The sequence below is a fragment of the Trachinotus anak genome, unplaced genomic scaffold (assembly GCF_046630095.1).
Source record: "Trachinotus anak isolate AG129_WGS33_773 ecotype Australia unplaced genomic scaffold, CSIRO_AGI_Tana_v1 ptg000016l, whole genome shotgun sequence".
In the NCBI taxonomy this organism is placed as follows: domain Eukaryota; kingdom Metazoa; phylum Chordata; class Actinopteri; order Carangiformes; family Carangidae; genus Trachinotus; species Trachinotus anak.
Window position 1 is genome coordinate 15179127 of NW_027273867.1, and position 17323 is coordinate 15196449.

The following is a 17323-nucleotide window of genomic DNA, read 5'->3' on the forward strand; positions in this document are numbered from 1 at the left end:
TCTTCATTATTTATGACAAATTGCTCCCCCAAGTTGACATGACATGGTACAAAACATTTCTCTAAGAGCATCTTGATTTCCTCCTGCACATGATCCAACAAAACCTGCAGGTTTGAATCCTCGAATCTGTAGATTTTAACTGCACAGGTTTGAGAAGAATGTGCTGCAGGCTATTTTATATTTTATCATAAGCATTAGTGATTTTTTTTTTTTAACAGTATACTTGTAGTTTCCACCACATTTCTTTCAGCTGGGGCTTTTTAAATCCTGCACATTGCACTACTGCAAATACCAATGTGTGTCACAAATAGAAATACCTGTATTTGCAAGTGTATCTGCTTTGTAAATGGAGAAGTGTAACGTACAGTACTGTACAGGCAGTGACATCACCGTGTCAAGGAAGTGGCAAATCTTGATGCTGCGACAGGGATCAAGAATATGGCAAGTGGTTGGCATGGCAACCGGAGTCAGGTGTGCTTGCATGTGTGTGTTGCCTGTGCACACACACTGATATTTATGTGTATAGACAGTCATCTATTAGTAAAAATCAGGTGGATGAAAGTAAAGTGTGTGTGTGCGCATGCGTGTGAGGATATGCGTAGGTTTTTTTTTTTTTTATAAGAAATCGGTGTTTCATTCAACATTGGATGCACAAACCTATCAACAGCCTATTTGCCTTTCAGTGTGGGGAAAAAAAGCACAAAATTGCACGACTTTTAATGGCGCAACAGCAAAGTAAAGCTGGGGGGGAAATGTGCGCAGATCGTGTGCAGATCTGCGCCAACCCCCCCCCCCCACAGATATGAAGGCGTTTAATGTGCATGTGCATGGTGGGGGGGGGGGGGGGGGGGGACCCCCGCTCATCACTGAGAGTGTGTGTGGATGGCGTGGGCTTCTCTCCTCCGAGCCGCACAGCATCATCACTCGGTTCACAGCGACAGCCTCGTACGCATCATCATCCTCATCCTCCTCCTCCTCCTCCTCCTCATCCTCACCATCTCCCAGGCTGAGGGGGGGATCACACACATCGCAGGAATTAAGGTGAGTTTAAATTCAATGATTAGCTGCTGGTGGCTGATGGCGTCTTGTGGCGGTAGATATTTATTTATTTTTTATTCAGACATCATGAGGAAGGCACGATGGGTGTGTTCTCCAGCGGTTCGCTTCACACAGCAATTAAGAGCGATTTTGTGAATCGAGACGCGGGCCTACAATCTAATCCAAGTCGTGACAAGATGCTGGCAGTGATTTCTGAGAATGAGCAGAGATGTCAGGACACAGGCGACGGTCTGATGGTGTTGGTGTCAAATTTCTATTTGAATCCTGTCGCATTTGCAAGGCTGTGTAAATTGGCCTGTTAGCGACAAGGCCTGTTTTTTTTTTTTTTTTTTGTTGTTGTTTTTTTTTTGGTTTTTTTTTGGTTTTTTTTTTAAACACCAGTGTAGACTATGACTGGACTGGAGGCTTAGATTCGCACATTTCTAATCAGACTCTTGCGTTCACGTTTTCCCCTAATTGCTGCTTGTGGAAAAAAAAAAAAAAAAACATTCTGCAAGAAGCTAAAACACCACAGCACAGATATTAAAACCGCGTTAAAGCATAATATAAGCCTGTTTTAAGATTTATTTTGCGGGTGGGGGGTGGGGGTGTCGTTGATGCGATGTTATCTTCAGGTGTCCAGATTATTCATCGCGACACTTGACTGATGGAAATCTCGCAGCGCCTTCATAAGACTGCCTGCATGTGATGTGATGGCTATCTGCCCTCCTCGGCCTTGCAAGGAGGTGGTAAGCTGATGCTGATTGATTTTTTTTGAACGAGGGAGGAAAATAAATAAATAAATAAATAAATAAAAGGGTTTCTGACTGTGACCAGGGAGCAATCATTTCCATCCTCCTCATCCTCCTCAGATCCTCAGGCCTTCCTCTTCTCTCCACTGACAGGGCTGTGTGTTGCAGGCTGCGCTGGGCTGTGGAAGCACCGTCAACAAGTGCTGCTGACCAGTAAAAGGGAAGAAGGATGGTTTTAAAAGCTCTTGTTTGAGTCTGACCAGTCTTTAGCTGCATTTTACAGGACGCCAGTGTGAGGGGTTTACTGTTGTGTTTTGTTTTTTTTTAAAGAAAAGTAGGAGGTGCAATGAGCTGTAGCTTCAGCCTACACATTATCAGTGATTGTTGCATTGTTTACTACTGTGCAGTTTTTGCGAGGGAAACAGCCATTTTCTGTTGTCTGTTTTATTTTCATTTGTTCAAATGATTTCTAAATCTATCTAAAGGGATGTGTTGTGTGTCTGTAATGTGTAATGATGGTCTAAAACATTTTATTGATTTATAACGGCTGATATTTAAAATGGTTCCTGCGGAGACTGATTATTTCTTTGAAACGAAGGAGCTTTGCTCTCTATACTGTGCAAACGCTGTCTCGCACACCTAGGCAGGTGATTTCACTTATCCCAGCTTTTTCTTTTTTCACAGCAGACATTTTGACACGTCACAGCAGGGACATCACAAGTGCAAATAACAGAATGAATGATGGCTGAATTCCATTTAGCTGCCTCAGTTTCAGGGTCCCGGTGTTGTTCATGTCGGCTCGCTCTGTTGTGGCTGACTGAGACATGAACCATTATGTTATTTGTAACACCTGCGCACCATCGGGCAAAATAAGTGTAAGCACCTGTGTTGGTAGAGCGAGTGTGTGAAAGGGCTTTAAAAGACACAGCTCTGTTGTTTTCTTATTTGCTCATGGTCCCATATGCTCATAATATTTTAGACAGACTTGCTTGTGTTTTGTAAGGGATCGTGATTACAGGCCTGTAAGTGCTTTGGTCTGAGACATAATTAGGTTAGAGTCCTACAGTTTAGCCCTGCTGACCAGACCTGGTGGGGTTTCTTTGATCTGTGCCAGAGAATCTGCTCGTGGATCTGCAGCCTTATGACCAGAGATGATGTCAGGAGAAATTTAACAGACAAATGAACCAAGTGTTTGCATTGAGCGGGATACAGAGGGTGGCATAATTCTGCTGTATATAAGTGTATCTACAGTTGAAACTATTAGTCAATTTACAGATATGATCTATTTCTGTGGGCTGATAGCGATTTCAGTTAAATATTCAAATCATTGTTGAAGCATAGATGCCAAATTCTCGTCTTCTATGATTCCTGTCTGGTTTTTAGTTGCAGCCTTAATTGCTTCCATAAAACAATTTTTTTTAAAAATCAAATCTTAAACATAGGCGGACCACAGATGATTTTTGAAAATATTTCTTCTCACTCATTTACAGAAACTAGCAGAAAAGGTTTTAACTGCACCTTAAACAAACATGAATACAGTTTTATTGGTGTGATTGAACAAATTCATCATTAAACAGATTATTCTTTGCTTTACCTTACTAAAAGAATCAGGCTGAAAAAATGCTTTACCCTTCATGTATTCAGGGCTGAAAGACACTGAGCTGATATACTCAGTATTTGTCTCAAATTGGGGATTTTAACAACTGAAAGAGCAGTTTTGTTGTTCTCTAATAGTGCATCAAGGATTTTAATGGCTGATTATAATAGTGTTTATTCTAAATATATTCATATTTCACTGATTTTAGTAAAAAAAAAAAAAAAAAAACATAAATAAAAATATAAGGGGTTTAGTATTTTTCCATTAGAATTATATCCTTGGAGTGTGAGAAGGCTTTGAAGCAGCATTGAGGCCATCAACTAGGGCAAAGCAATTTACAGAAAATAAAAGTTAACTGTTAAATGCAGGAAGGAAATAATAAAATCCTGGCTCTGGCCTTGTATACAGATATGCCGCATACCTGGCGAACATTTAAAGCAGTGTCACGCCTGGTATTAACCGGTCAAAGTGAGCAACGCAGAGACGTCTCTCATTCTCTGTTGTTTCACTGCACCACAAATTCAAAGTGACATGTTGTTTTATTTCACGGTCGACCCGAGGCACACAGTATCTTAATACAGAGACATATGGATGTGGGTATCCACCAATGAAATATACGAGTCGGTGCCTTATAAATGTCTTTAGGATAAGTATTTTTCAAAAAGAGACGTGAGACTGCAGCACACAGGTAAAATGGGCATCAATTTCTAGCTTAATTTCAAGCCTCATTTGTTTTAGCACACAGCGTCTCTAAATAAACACAGTTTTTCAATTAAGGGATGTCTACAGCTTTATTTGATTTAATCCATGAAGGGAACTTTGTGTTTTCTTCAGTTTTGTTAATATATTATTTTTATTTTCAAACCTGACATTTAATGGCATGGAAGATTGAAGAATTTACAGTATAGTGGAGGATTTTCTGAGTTTCTGATGTTAAATAACATAATTAACATGGGTGATCGGATGACCACATAAACAGCAAAGACCCTACAGTGATGTTCTTTTAGTCCAAACTAGTGTCAGATCCTCTGCATTATTACCTCAGTCACATGAGATTTGAGTCATGCTGATGTACTGTTGCTCTTCACCATGAACTGAGGCATTTAAGGCATTTCCGCACCAAGAGACACCCATTAAAAATCACTCTCACTGTCCAAGGTTTGATGTCTTGCCCTGCAATTACTGCTCAGGTCCATCTGTGAGTCAGTAGAGAGCACACGCTGGGCAGATATGGAAATGCAACAGGTGCAGTCAGAAAACACAGCATTAAAGGCTGGTTAAGAGGAATGAATCGGTTCAAAGAAAAAGATGTTTGGACAATAAAAGGCCACTGGGCACAGAGATTTAAAACCCCACCCCTCTGCATCCTATATATACAAGACACCCCGCTGTGTTGTCTTCTCCGTGCTGTTGTCTTGTACAGCACTCAGTTTACAAGGATTACTTTCCATTACTGCCTTTGAGGTAATTTGTGGATGTTTCATTGACTTTCCAACAAGACGTGTTCACAGGTAACCAGAAACGTGCATTGTTACCTTTGAAGCTCCTGCCCAATGAGTCCCATTTATGACAGTTCACCCTTTTGTGAGAACCTCTACATGCCTGAATTATTACACAAAAAAACTTCAGATTGACAAATTTATGTTTCCATTTTCTCTCCAGACATAAGAAGAGCCTGTTGTCAGTCAAGTGAACTAGGAGTCAACTCTTCAAATCTGAGAGGTGTACCCTGAACAAACTGAAGCACCGGTACGTTCAGGTGGCCTCTACACAGCGTTTGACCACGTTTGCGTCTACCGAACCTCTTTAAAATGGAGGACGGCTACCAAAACCGGACCACCTTCATAAAAGGTGCCAAAGACATTGCCAAAGAAGTCAAGAGGCAGGCTTCTAAGAAGGTCGGCCGTTCGGTGGATCGGATGAGTGATGAGTACAGCAAGCGCTCCTACAGTCGTTTTGAAGAGGATGATGATGATGACTACCCAATGCAGGGAAGCCAGGATGGGGGTTACTACCGTGGAGACAGCCAGGCAGCCAATGATGATGAGGGCGGCCACAGTGACTCCACAGAAGGTCATGATGAGGATGATGAGATCTACGAGGGCGAATACCAAGGAATCCCCAGAGCTGATTCAGGAAAAGGCAGCTTGGCCGGAGGGCCAGGCTCGGTGGGAGCTGGTGCTCAGCAGTTCAGAGACATCGGGATGTCCGAGGCCGAGAGGAGGAAGGACCAGGAGGAGCTGGCTCAACAATATGAGACCATTTTACAAGAATGTGGTCACGGGAAGTTCCAGTGGACCCTGTACTTTGTTCTGGGTCTGGCTCTCATGGCGGATGGTGTTGAAATCTTTGTGGTTGGCTTTGTCCTCCCCAGCGCTGAGAAGGATATGTGCCTGTCTGAACCTAACAAGAGCATGCTGGGTAAGTCTCTTTTACAAGTTCTCTTTTACAATTGATTTTTATATAAAATAAATGCTTGCAATATAATATTTTTTCTTATTGCCTATAATTATCCTACTAACAAGTATTTCCTGCGTAGCCTAAGCCTGATATAGATTGCTTTTGTGCCATAAATGTGTTCCTTCACTACAATGAACATGGGCATGGTAGTTTATATTCAGTCAATCATGCATACACAGTTTTGATGCTCACTAAAGCTTAAAATGTTTGTCAATCCACCACTGAAAATAGTCCCAAATAAATACAGGATTTACTTCTGTTTAAGTAACATTTACTAAAAACTACAGTATTCAGCTGTAAGGAAATTACTGCAGCCTGTTTAAAAACATTCTGTTCTGAAGACTCCCTATGGGGTGAGAGATGAACTAACTTATTGATGGCTTTCGTATTTTGATTGGATTAAGACAAAAAAAAAGAATAAAAAAGAATACCTGATATTTAAGATAGAGGAAAGGTTTATCACTCATCATATTGTGATATTATCACTGTTACCTGCCGGGGAGCAACTGTCATCAGAATAGGCACGAGCTTGTAAACAGACTCACATCTGTAGCGGTGCAGAAAAAGTTGCTGTAAAAATAGAAACAAAACAATAATAAAAATATTTGCCAAATAATACTACTAAAAAAACGTGTGTTTTTCATTTAAATTAGTAATAGTCACGTTTTCTTTGCTCTCTCCACAGGTCTGATAGTATATTTTGGGATGATGGTTGGGGCCTTCCTGTGGGGGGCTCTGGCTGACCGGATAGGACGTCGCCAGTCTCTTCTCATCTCTCTCTCCATCAACAGTGTTTTCTCCTTCTTCTCCTCCTTTGTCCAGGGCTACAGCACTTTTCTGTTTTGCCGGCTCCTCTCAGGTGTTGGGTATGTGGAAAAATAATTTTGTTTTTCAATCTGGCCCACTAACTCTGATCTGATTTGTCAGTAGCTTCACTTTAACACTAGATATGTTTAAGTTTACAGGGGGCACTGTTTTATAGTATAATGTAGCAGGGCTAAGGGAAACACAAAAAGTCAAACAAAAAAAAATCAGATTGACGATTACATAACCACATGAATGTTATTACATAAACACTGCATTTCAGTAATGAAGATTTGGATAGAAATGACCAGTTACCAGTTACCTTTGCTTCCAGTAAAGTTAACACACACAAATAGTGGGAGGCTATGAGATAAGAATTGTTACCAAAAATCACTAAAATATTTTATTCTAATATGTGTTGCAAAATCAATATACCTTACCTCACCTTCCAAAAGATGTCTTCTTTTGCTGAACTGTTTTACACCAGACTGCACCATTTTAAGTTTGATAACAGAGTGGTGATTACTATTAATTATTGATGTATTTAGTGTTATCCGCTCGGTTTTAACACTCCAGATATGGCACCAGAGTCTTTACATTATTAAAAACAGCAGCTTCTCTGGTTTAGTGAAGTGGCAAATTGAGATGCTGAAATCGTTTCCATTTGTGCTAAAATCAATCATTTTCCCACTGAGCCTCAATGAGTTAGCTTTGCACCATGGTGATGGGGTAATGCAAGTGCAGAGAGATCGAAAATAACAATAAACCTTTGCCGACCAAACAAAACAAACCCCTGCAGGAAATAAAAAGTTGGAGGTTGGAGATTCAAGCTATGGTGCATCCAATAAACAGTTGCTGTAATTTTTGCTCAGATTTGAAGTAATTTGGTCTCACTTGTGGTATGATATCTTGTCTATCATATCCATCATACTGTTATTCAAAGTAAACAAGAACCTGACCAAGTTTATCAGCACTTTAATAAGGTATATATGGTGTATCAGGGCAATAAATACAAAATTAAACGTACCCCTTACTTCTAAGTACAAAAATGCTGTTCTTCTGACAACCTAAACTCTTGCGTGCATCTCTGGATCTTCAGCTCTGGGCTTCTTGGTTTCTGACCTTTGCAGGATCGGTGGCTCAATTCCCATCGTGTTTTCTTACTATTCTGAATTCCTGGCCCAAGAAAAGCGTGGTGAGCACCTCAGTTGGCTCTGCATGTTCTGGATGATTGGAGGAATATACGCATCTGCTATGGCCTGGGCCATTATCCCACATTACGGTGAGTGCAGTAACGTATCCCAGACATGATAAGGTTATGATTAGCGACATCTTCATTGTCTGAGATACCTGATCATCCCTTTTTTTAATTTACACTTAAATCATTATTGTAACTTTTTTTTTTTAACTGACTACAGAGTCAGATAAAAGACCGCTCTCATACGTCCCGTATTTGAAGATAAAATGCTGCATCCTGTATTGAAGCAAAATGGGATGCCCTTTGTCCTGTATCCCATGCTGTGAATAAGGTAATGTCAAGTAGAACCAAACCAGTCCCTCCCTTATTTCTTCACATAGAGGGTGGCAACCCCAGTCTGTCCATTAAATATAAGGGTATAGCCAGTTATCTTAGCTTAGCGCAAAGACTGGAAACAGGGGAAAACAGGTGGCCTGGTTCTGTCCAAAGGTAATATTATCCACCCACTGGATAAAGGTTCAGGTCATTAAATACCATGTTATATCAAATCTAATCAAGTTCTATTTATATAGCCCCAAATCACAACATAAGTTATCTCAAGGGACTTTCCAGCTGGAGGAGGTCAAGGCCTTCTCTAATATATATCTTGATTTTTTTTATTTATGTTTTTTGACTCTGAGCAGTTGCTAGGCACTTTACATGACCAAAAAATAGTCTGGTACTTAACGCTGCTGTAATATTTAACTGAACAAACAAGATGTAAAGTATTAATGAATGAGCTTTAGAGGTGCTGGTAGGTGGATTTTGTTACCATTGGACAGAGCTAAGCCAGCTGTTCCCAGTCTTTTTGTAAACTAAGCTAAGCCATTTAACACATGGGAGTGAGTCAGTTGTAAAATAAGATTAATAAGTGTATTTCACAGATAGATATCTTTTTGAGCTTTGATTTTTGCAGCATGTGAGTTCGTTGGTGATAAACATCTGCCCAGAGACACAGCACTGAGGCTGACCTCTGAGCTCTGACTTCCCTGGAGGAAAGAAATAAGAATATGCCTCATACCGTGCCACATCAAATTAAATGTATTCCAGACTGTGCTTTATAAAGATTGATTGTCTGACCTTATCTGTTATTGACTTGAGTTGACTCACATTTATAGAGTGAAAGTACATGGTATGAGCTCATTTCTTCGCGTTGGTGTGTTTGTTTTGGTCTCGCCAGGATGGAGTTTCCAGATGGGCTCGGCATATCAGTTCCATAGCTGGCGCGTGTTTGTGTTAGTGTGCGCATTTCCCTCTGTTGCAGCCATCGCTGCCCTCAACGCCATGCCAGAGAGCCCACGATTCTACTTGGAGGTTAGCAGATGTGTTCACTAAGAGTTACTCCTCTTCTAGCAATATTATTTGATTTTACTCATATATATATATCTATCTATATATATGTATCTATATCTATATATATATCTATATCTATATATATATATATATATATATAAGAGCATATACTAACATGGTTCCTAAAATCCATTATGAAATTTCTGGGGTAAAATTGATTTTTTTACTTAGAAATAAATGGGATAAATGCACACAAATACAAGGAAAGACTATGTACAGTATGACCTTTACTTTTTTCTTCAAACAGAATGGTAAACATGACGAAGGCTGGATGATTCTGAAGCAAGTTCACGACACAAACATGCGAGCAAAAGGATACCCAGAGAGGGTGTTTTCTGTGAGTACCTATGAGAAAAATCAACAAACACTGCAGACATTCAGATCTACCCAGTGTTTGCCTTAAAATCATAGCAGAAAACGCGAACATGGAATCTAATAATCAGGTACATAGTGACAGTTTCCCATTTACCTTAACGCCTAAACATTCCTCTATATTTTTTCATCTACATTTCAGTATGTTGGCATAAAACAGTTGTTATCTGCCTTTAGTTTCTCTATGGTTGACTCAAAGCAGCAGGAGAAAGAATCTCCATAAGTCTCACAGTAGTTAGAAAGCCACGACATCTGGCTGAAGTCATGCCTCTGAAGGACTCTTGTCTCTCTCATCCAAGGTCACCACAATCAAGACGGTGAAACAGATGGATGAGTTGGTGGACACTGGCACTGACACTCCAGTCTGGCAACGCTACAGACTGAAGATTATGAGCCTCTCCCAACAGGTGAGTGATGCTGAGAGAGCTCGTTGAAAATAAGTGACATAAATCATTTATTTAATCTAAGAGAGCTTGTGATGAAACGGCTTTGTGCTCTAATGTTTGAGGAAATAGGAGATTAGTGGTTGCGCAGGCATTTCTGAACCAAGACTGTAACCAAGAGCCTGCAGCCAAGTTGAAACATGAAATGCCCCTGAGATCTCTGCCTCTTTAAACCTGCGATGTTACAATTATTGACATTTGTATTTGACTTTTATGTGTTTAAACTTGTCTGATCATTCAGTTGTACATTGTTGCAGCAACACTGATCTGAGTAGAAAGTTTGCCAGGTTCGTGCCTGATTTTAATTTGCATTCGGCCTACGTTCAGCCACGCACACACCTACACCCTCTATCTTCTTCTGAATCTGCAACCACGTGCTTAGTGCCTACTGAGAAAAGTCTTGACATTAAGAAGCACTAAAAATATAGTTTCATATGGAAAGCACTGCGGGTCCATGCAGAGACTTTTGACAGCAGGAAATATGTGAAAACCAGCATGGCTACAGTCATGTTGCATTCAAAGTTTACCTTCCATTCATAAAGTTCATTCTAGCTTCACAAATTGTCATCACTGAGAGTTTAAATCAGGTCTCCAAAGCTTTCTTTACCAACAGCTGTGTGTTTTCTTATGGATGTGTTGCAGATGCGGAATAACATTCTTGCCTGCTTCAGCCCCGAGTATAAACGGACGACTTTCATGCTCATGGCTGTTTGGTTTACCATGTCTTTCAGGTAAACTAAAGACTCATAAAGCTTTTGCTGTATTGTGTATCACGTTTAGTTTTGGTCCTCGACTGATCTGTTCTCCACTCTCGCAACTTTGCAGCTACTACGGCTTGACAGTGTGGTTCCCAGACATGATCAAGTACATTCAGAAGCAGGAATATGAATCCAAGACAAAGACCTTCACCAAGGAACGAGTGGAGCACGTCACTTTTAACTTCACCCTGGAAAACCAAGTGCATCGCCAAGGACACTACTTCAACGACAAGTAAGCGTTTCGTGAGTTGCAGTCTTTAGTCCAGGATGTCGTTAATTATTCACTGGTATTGTCCGATTTAATATCACAGTACAGAACTTCTCACTGATTTTCAATATATAAAAAAGCTAAAACTGAAAAATGTAACCCGTTCACCAGGTTCCTCAATCTGAAGATGAAGTCCATGGTGTTTGAAGACTCTGTGTTTGAGGAGTGCTACTTTGAGGACATTACCTCCACACACACCTTCTTCAGAAACTGCACCTTCATTGCAAGTTTGTTCTATAACACGGGTAAATATCAATGGAAATTCATCAGTGTGTTCATTAATGATTTGCATCAAAGTGTACGGTCAGTCACAATTTTCATCACAATTTTGTCTCAACAACACAATAGAAACTTATTAAATTATAAACCAGCAATATATGATTTTTGACTGCTTGTGAAATTAGCATTCATTTGGAGTCAAGTGTCTGGCCTCCCAACAAATGTTAGTCAAATATTTGCTCTGCTTTTTTGCTTTTTTGCCAAAAACAACTGCCGGCTGAAGCTGAAAAAATACACCGATGAACCAAAACAGTAATGTTGTGGACTGTAAAACCTAAACAATGAGTGAAGCGACACTAAAACAGCGCAAGGGTGAGAGATCTCTGTGTAATTTGATGCATCATCAGTACAAAAATATTGATTGATGCTGCCTAAAATGAAACCACCAACCACAAATAGTCAAATAGTTTTATTGAAGCTTAAAGTAAACAACAACAAAAAAAAAAGCAGTTCAGTAGGACCGTTACCATGGAGACATTCTGATGCTAGTATCCCCAGGTTACGCTGCAGCAGAACTGTTACTGTAGCAACGTAAACAAATTCAGCCCAGACTTTTTGATGGCAGAGTGATGGGATAAGATGTGAAACAGTGCTTTTACAGCTACAGCTCATTTATATGTGATCTATGGCTGTGTCCATGGTGTGTTACTGTCAACGTATCAGATTCAGAGCTGGGAAATATATCTGAGAAACTTTAAAACTGTTATCTGCTTACATAACTACCCATCCGGACCGGATGGGTAGTTGCTGTGAAAGATTTTGTTTTGAATCTCAGCATCTTCACTCAAACAGCTTTTAGTGCAGCAGTGTCTTCTCATCCCTGAAGCCAATGATACATTCTTTTATCTTTATGTCATTTGTGCATCTAAAATTTTATGATCATTCAGCACTTTCATCCAGCACTGACTCTCTTTAATAAAACTGTTATTGGCTGTTGGAAGCAGTTTCAGCAGTGTCATCAGAAAATCTTATGATGCAGTTTTCAGCTGCTACAGGCAGCACAGTATAAACAGAGTGTAAAGTAACATGCCCTGTGTGAAGCTGTCTGACCTCTCTTGACCTTTTCTGTTATTTTCCTGATAGACTGTATATTTTAAGAAGTCTGGGGGAACAAAAATGATTGTATTGGATTCTGTTTTTATGTTTAATCCCAGCCTTAAAGGAATGTTGATTAAAAACAGACACTGACAGAGGATTGACTCTATCGTATCGGTGCAGATGTCCTGGCTGCTTTTGCTGGGAGATGATTTAATTCATTTCCGTGTTTTAGGAGAAGTAATCATTTATGCAGGGGTGTAGGTTTGGTTTCAGAAGTGGGGGGAATGCAGTGTCAGTCAGATGTTTTTTCAATCAAAAATAAAAATGAAATTCTAATTGTGCTTTAATAATTAAAGTATAACAAAAAGATTGCACCATGTCAATTTTTGTATTTTTAATGCTCCAAACCTACTTAAATTCATGGTATGTTCTACACACAGAAACCTGATATGATTAATAATATTTACCACAATCTTTGCCATAAAGAGCACTGGCCTCTTTAGGAGAAGAATAACTGTAAGTAAAAATCTATTTAAAGTACTTTCTTTTGTCTAGAAAACAAGCAGTGGAAGGTAAAACTATATTTTCAGCCCTGGGGTTTGTCTGCAGGTATTCCTCTCAGGCTGACCCAATTCCATAAATAAGCCTGTGTGTTGCCTGAGAGGCAAAATCCAGGGCAAAAAATCTTTGTCAAAGCCTGCAGTAACAACTCAAGGTGATTTATAGATGAGTGTATTTGACACTTTTCCAACAACTCCTCTCCTGTCTCTCCCTCTTGTCCCCGGAGGAAATTACACCCTCAGATTTATTTACCAGTTTCTCAAGGATTCATAATTTTCTGATTGTTTTGATTCACTGTTACTAAGCATCACTGTGATCTATCTTTTTCTCTTTCTTTTATCAGATTTGTTCAAATACAGGTTTGTCGACTGTAAACTGGTCAACAGCACATTTCTCCACAACAAGGAGGGCTGCATGCTTGACTTCAGCGATGATTTCAACAATGCTTACATGATATACTTTGTCAACTTCCTCGGCACATTGGCGGTGTTGCCTGGCAACATTGTGTCGGCTCTATTAATGGACAAAATAGGCCGTTTAAGGATGCTGGGTAGGTAAATCTAATCGCTGCAGATAAGCCACTTGTGACCGTAGAGGCTATTTAACTTAATGTAATTCTCGTTCCTCTCTCTGAACAGCGGGATCCAGTGTCATATCTTGTGTCAGCTGTTTCTTCCTGATGTTCGGCAACAGTGAGTCAGGGATGATCGCCCTCTTGTGTCTGTTTGGTGGCATCAGCATCGCCTCATGGAACGCCCTGGATGTGATAACAGTGGAGCTCTACCCCTCTGATAAAAGGTAACAGGAGAGCAGCTTTTTCCACCTCTGCTAACACGGAGACGATCTTACTCTGTGTTGTTTGATGAAGAGAGAACAGCTTGGTGTTATACAGCAGCTCTCATTCTACGTATATATCCTTTTATTGGCTACACACCTGTTGTACCATTGCTCTGAATTTTGAGCTCACAAGTATAACTTTTTTATTTTTATCTCCTATTCTGACTCATATTTACTCCAGATGACAACAGAGAAGGTGTAGTAAAAGAAATGTAGCAAAAGCACGTTCAAACACAGTGATCTAGTACGCTGGAGGAAGATCAGTTTAAAGTAATTAACCAGTACTGTTGAAATATTGTAATTGTGTTTATCCCTCTCTTCTTATCTGAAGGACCACAGCATTTGGCTTCCTGAATGCTCTCTGTAAGCTGGCAGCCGTCCTGGGCATCAGTATCTTCCAGTCATTTGTCGGCATCACCAAGGCCCTACCCATCTTATTTGCTGCTGGCGCGCTCGCTGCAGGTAGTTTCCTTGCAACAAAGTTGCCTGAAACACGAGGCCAAGTGTTGCAGTAAAGCCGATGACCAGCAGTGGGCAACAGAGTACCGCTGGAGTGTGTGTTTGACAACTAGAGCCCAAACATCCCTGAGAGCTGCAGCGCTGTCCATCACACACCAACAGAGCAGACTGCCATCCCCATTGTAAGCCCAGAATCCTTTGAAATATGGATTGCATCTTTCAAAGTCTAAACAGAGCCACAGAGATTAACAGAAGAGCACACAGATGTAGAAATAGACACCTGTGTCATGATAACACAACTACATCCGTAAACACTTTATTTCAGCTGCGTCAGGTATTATGAAAAAAAAATCCGATCTTTTACAGGAGTGTTAAAGGGTGATGAGGTACAACTGGAAATGTGCCGTTAAGATGCTGTCAATGCCCATAGATCTACAGTGAAAAGACAGAGAGGTCAAATGAAGCAGAAAAAAGCCATTTCTGGGGGAACATGTGAAAACATTTAGTCCATGTATGTGGACAATTTTGACATATGACTGTGTTTTGCTGGCTTTCAGTGCTGCTTTTTAATTTGCTGTGACATTACTGGTGCAATTCATTCATTTCATTCAGACTGATGCTCATAGACGTGTTTAATGAAAACTTTTTCTTTGAAAAGATGTCAAATTAATATCAGGGTAATTATGTTTTCTCTAATAGCGCCCGTTACCCTTCACCACTGCCGACTACTGAAGCTAGACCTGCTGAGAGCTGTTACTTTCTACCAAATAATATAAAAACATTCCAATGAGGCTGAATTCATTCAGGAACAGAGAGTTTCGTTCTTTTTGTCACTGCTTAAATCCAGTCTATTCCTCGTCTTATAGCCTCAAAATATAGGTGAAGATGCATTTCACAGGATTCTCAGTTGTAAATGGGAATAGTTTGATCCAGTTCCTTAATGTTGAGTGTTAAACTAACCTTTTTCCCTCCCTGTTGTTGAACCATACAGCTATGGCAGTGTGACGATGTTCATGTCTGCAACAGTGGAACGTCTGTGGGACGGATTTTGGTCAAGATTAAATGTGAGAGCAGATACAAAAGTGTAATATTTGCTAAATTAGTGGCATGAGTGTGTTTATATGTGAATGTGTGTGTGTGTGCATGTGTGAGAAAGTGTCTGATTTATTCCTTTAAACACCATCATTTTGTCAAATCAGTGCAGCCATGCTGACTTTCAGTCTTTTTTTTCCTTTTTTTTGGTTTTGTATTGATCCAACAGCCGAATGTATGGAACAGCAGTCTCACATTTTTAGGCTAATTTCAAAAAGAAATTATAACAAATATGATTCTTGTAGTAGCTCAGGTGTGGTGAAATGCTTAGACTAAGTTTACAGCTAATGTGATGTTTTAGCACAACTGCACCAAATTACTGTATATGCAGGATAATTTTCCATCGCACATGCATAGCTGCATTAATTAGCCTTAATATGAAAACAAGTCACCAAACAAGTCATCTGATTGAGTGCGAAAGTTCATTTTTGAAACTGTGATTTTACAAAAAAAAAAAAAATTGTATCAAGGTCCTTTCCTTTCTTTTTTTTTTTTTGTTTGGTTTGGGTTTTTTTTTTTTTTTTTTTTCCAAAGCCACGTATTTGTTTTGTGTTCTACTGTTTGGGCTCAAAACATGCAAACTACATTGTATACCTTCTTAAACTTGTGTTACGCCCCTTAAAAGTCATGATATCATGACTTTATTGGCCTCATAAGCACAAATCAAACGGGACCAAAAGAAGAAGAAGAAGGAGCAGCTGTTGAAAACAGCCCCATTGATCAGGCAGAGAGGCACCAAGGGAAAACAGAAATGACAAAATCACTTGTCTAATTTCAGTTTAAGGGCTCCTGTTCATTCATTCCACCACTGCCTCCATTTGTGAAACGTTATTCACTCTGCTCCTGCACAGTACTGTTTATCTGTCTTTAATGGTACCATAAGTACTTTACAAACTGTCTACTGTGAATTAGATCTAAATTGGACACAATCACTCTGAAAGGGAAGCTAACTGAGTACCATTATTTATACATATCACTACTTCGGTATAATTTCTCCAAAGGTGTACATTAACATGTGTGCTGACAATCAGTGAGTGAGTTCATGTGGGCTGCTGCTGCCCTGTGGAGTGTGATGTTTTGACCTAAAGACGTCCTCTGGATTGTGCGTGTGTGTTCAGGATGTTAGAGGCTTTGGTGTTGACTATCGCTGCGTCCCCCACAACACAAACACACACCCATTAGATGGATGACAGATATTATCTCAGCTACAGGAGTGCGTCTGACTGCTTAAACCCTGCATGTGTGTGTGAGTATGAGGGAGAGAGGGACTTTGAAAGAATAGCTTGTCGTTTTGGGGAATGCCCTTATTCACTTTTGTTAGCTTAGCCTTGCATAAAGACTAGAAGCAAGGGAAACAGCTGCTCTCACTCTGTCCAAAGGTAAGAAAATGTGAAGCAACAGTCTGGCACATCCCCGCCATAAAACCACAGCTTGTAACTTTTACTCTTCGGTGTTTGTCCAAATAAAGAGATGAGATATAGTATTTTAATTAGTGAGCTTTAGAGGATGATTTTGTTACCTTTGGGCAGAGTCAGAACAGTTTCCCCTTTATTCCTGTCTTCAAGATAAGCTAAGCTAACCGACTGCTACAGACATGAGAGAGGTATTGACCTTCATCTCTCAGCAAGAAAGAAAATATTATTTCCAAAAATGTTGAACTCTTAACGTTGTCAAATCTAGATTGCAGTCAAATCTCTCCCTTGCTGTTTGTGTGCAAAGTCTCTGTGTGCATTCACTGAATAACTTGTTTATGTTTGAGAGGCTGTGTGTGCGTGTGTGTGTGTGTGTGTGTGTGTGTGTGTGTGTGTGTGTGTGTGTGTGTGTGTAAGCTGACTCTTAATAGTCTGTCACATATTTTTCTACCTTTTTCTGTTGCGGTGATGAATCCCTGTGATGAACACAGCTCAGTTGCGGACCACGGATATATATTTACACTACGAGAAGAAAAAAAAAACCCAATGCAATATATGCAGTG

General features: G+C 40.0%; 1 protein-coding gene across 4 annotated transcripts; it reads left to right on the forward strand.

Annotated features, from left to right (window-relative positions):
- The first annotated feature begins 901 nt into the window (after positions 1–901).
- On the forward strand, positions 902–15396 carry LOC139633984 (synaptic vesicle glycoprotein 2A-like). 4 transcript variants are annotated; one of them, XM_071500183.1, is made up of 13 exons: positions 902–1041; positions 5050–5808; positions 6533–6713; positions 7782–7933; positions 9069–9202; positions 9489–9578; positions 9913–10020; positions 10699–10787; positions 10882–11046; positions 11194–11327; positions 13304–13510; positions 13599–13758; positions 14129–14607. In XM_071500183.1, exons 2-13 carry the CDS (start codon positions 5199–5201, stop codon positions 14310–14312), a joined length of 2214 nt encoding a protein of 737 aa, XP_071356284.1. In that variant the 5' UTR covers positions 902–1041; positions 5050–5198; the 3' UTR covers positions 14313–14607. The 4 variants fall into 4 exon arrangements, 2 of the variants coding, with proteins under 2 accessions (XP_071356284.1, XP_071356285.1); XR_011693875.1 differs by lacking the exon at positions 902–1041 and adding an exon at positions 15248–15361 and having other exon boundaries at positions 5058–5808; positions 14129–14438; XM_071500184.1 differs by lacking the exon at positions 902–1041 and adding an exon at positions 15248–15396 and having other exon boundaries at positions 5058–5808; positions 14129–14259.
- The last annotated feature ends 1927 nt before the right edge of the window (positions 15397–17323 follow it).

Excerpts from the sequence above, each read along its gene's own strand:
- LOC139633984 (XM_071500183.1), top strand. The coding sequence starts at position 5,199 with ATGGAGGACGGCTACCAAAACCGGACCACCTTCATAAAAGGTGCCAAA. Across the intron at positions 5,809-6,532 it reads ACCTAACAAGAGCATGCTGG|GTCTGATAGTATATTTTGGG; the intron begins GTAAGTCTCTTT and ends CTCTCTCCACAG. Across the intron at positions 11,328-13,303 it reads AAGTTTGTTCTATAACACGG|ATTTGTTCAAATACAGGTTT; the intron begins GTAAATATCAAT and ends TTCTTTTATCAG.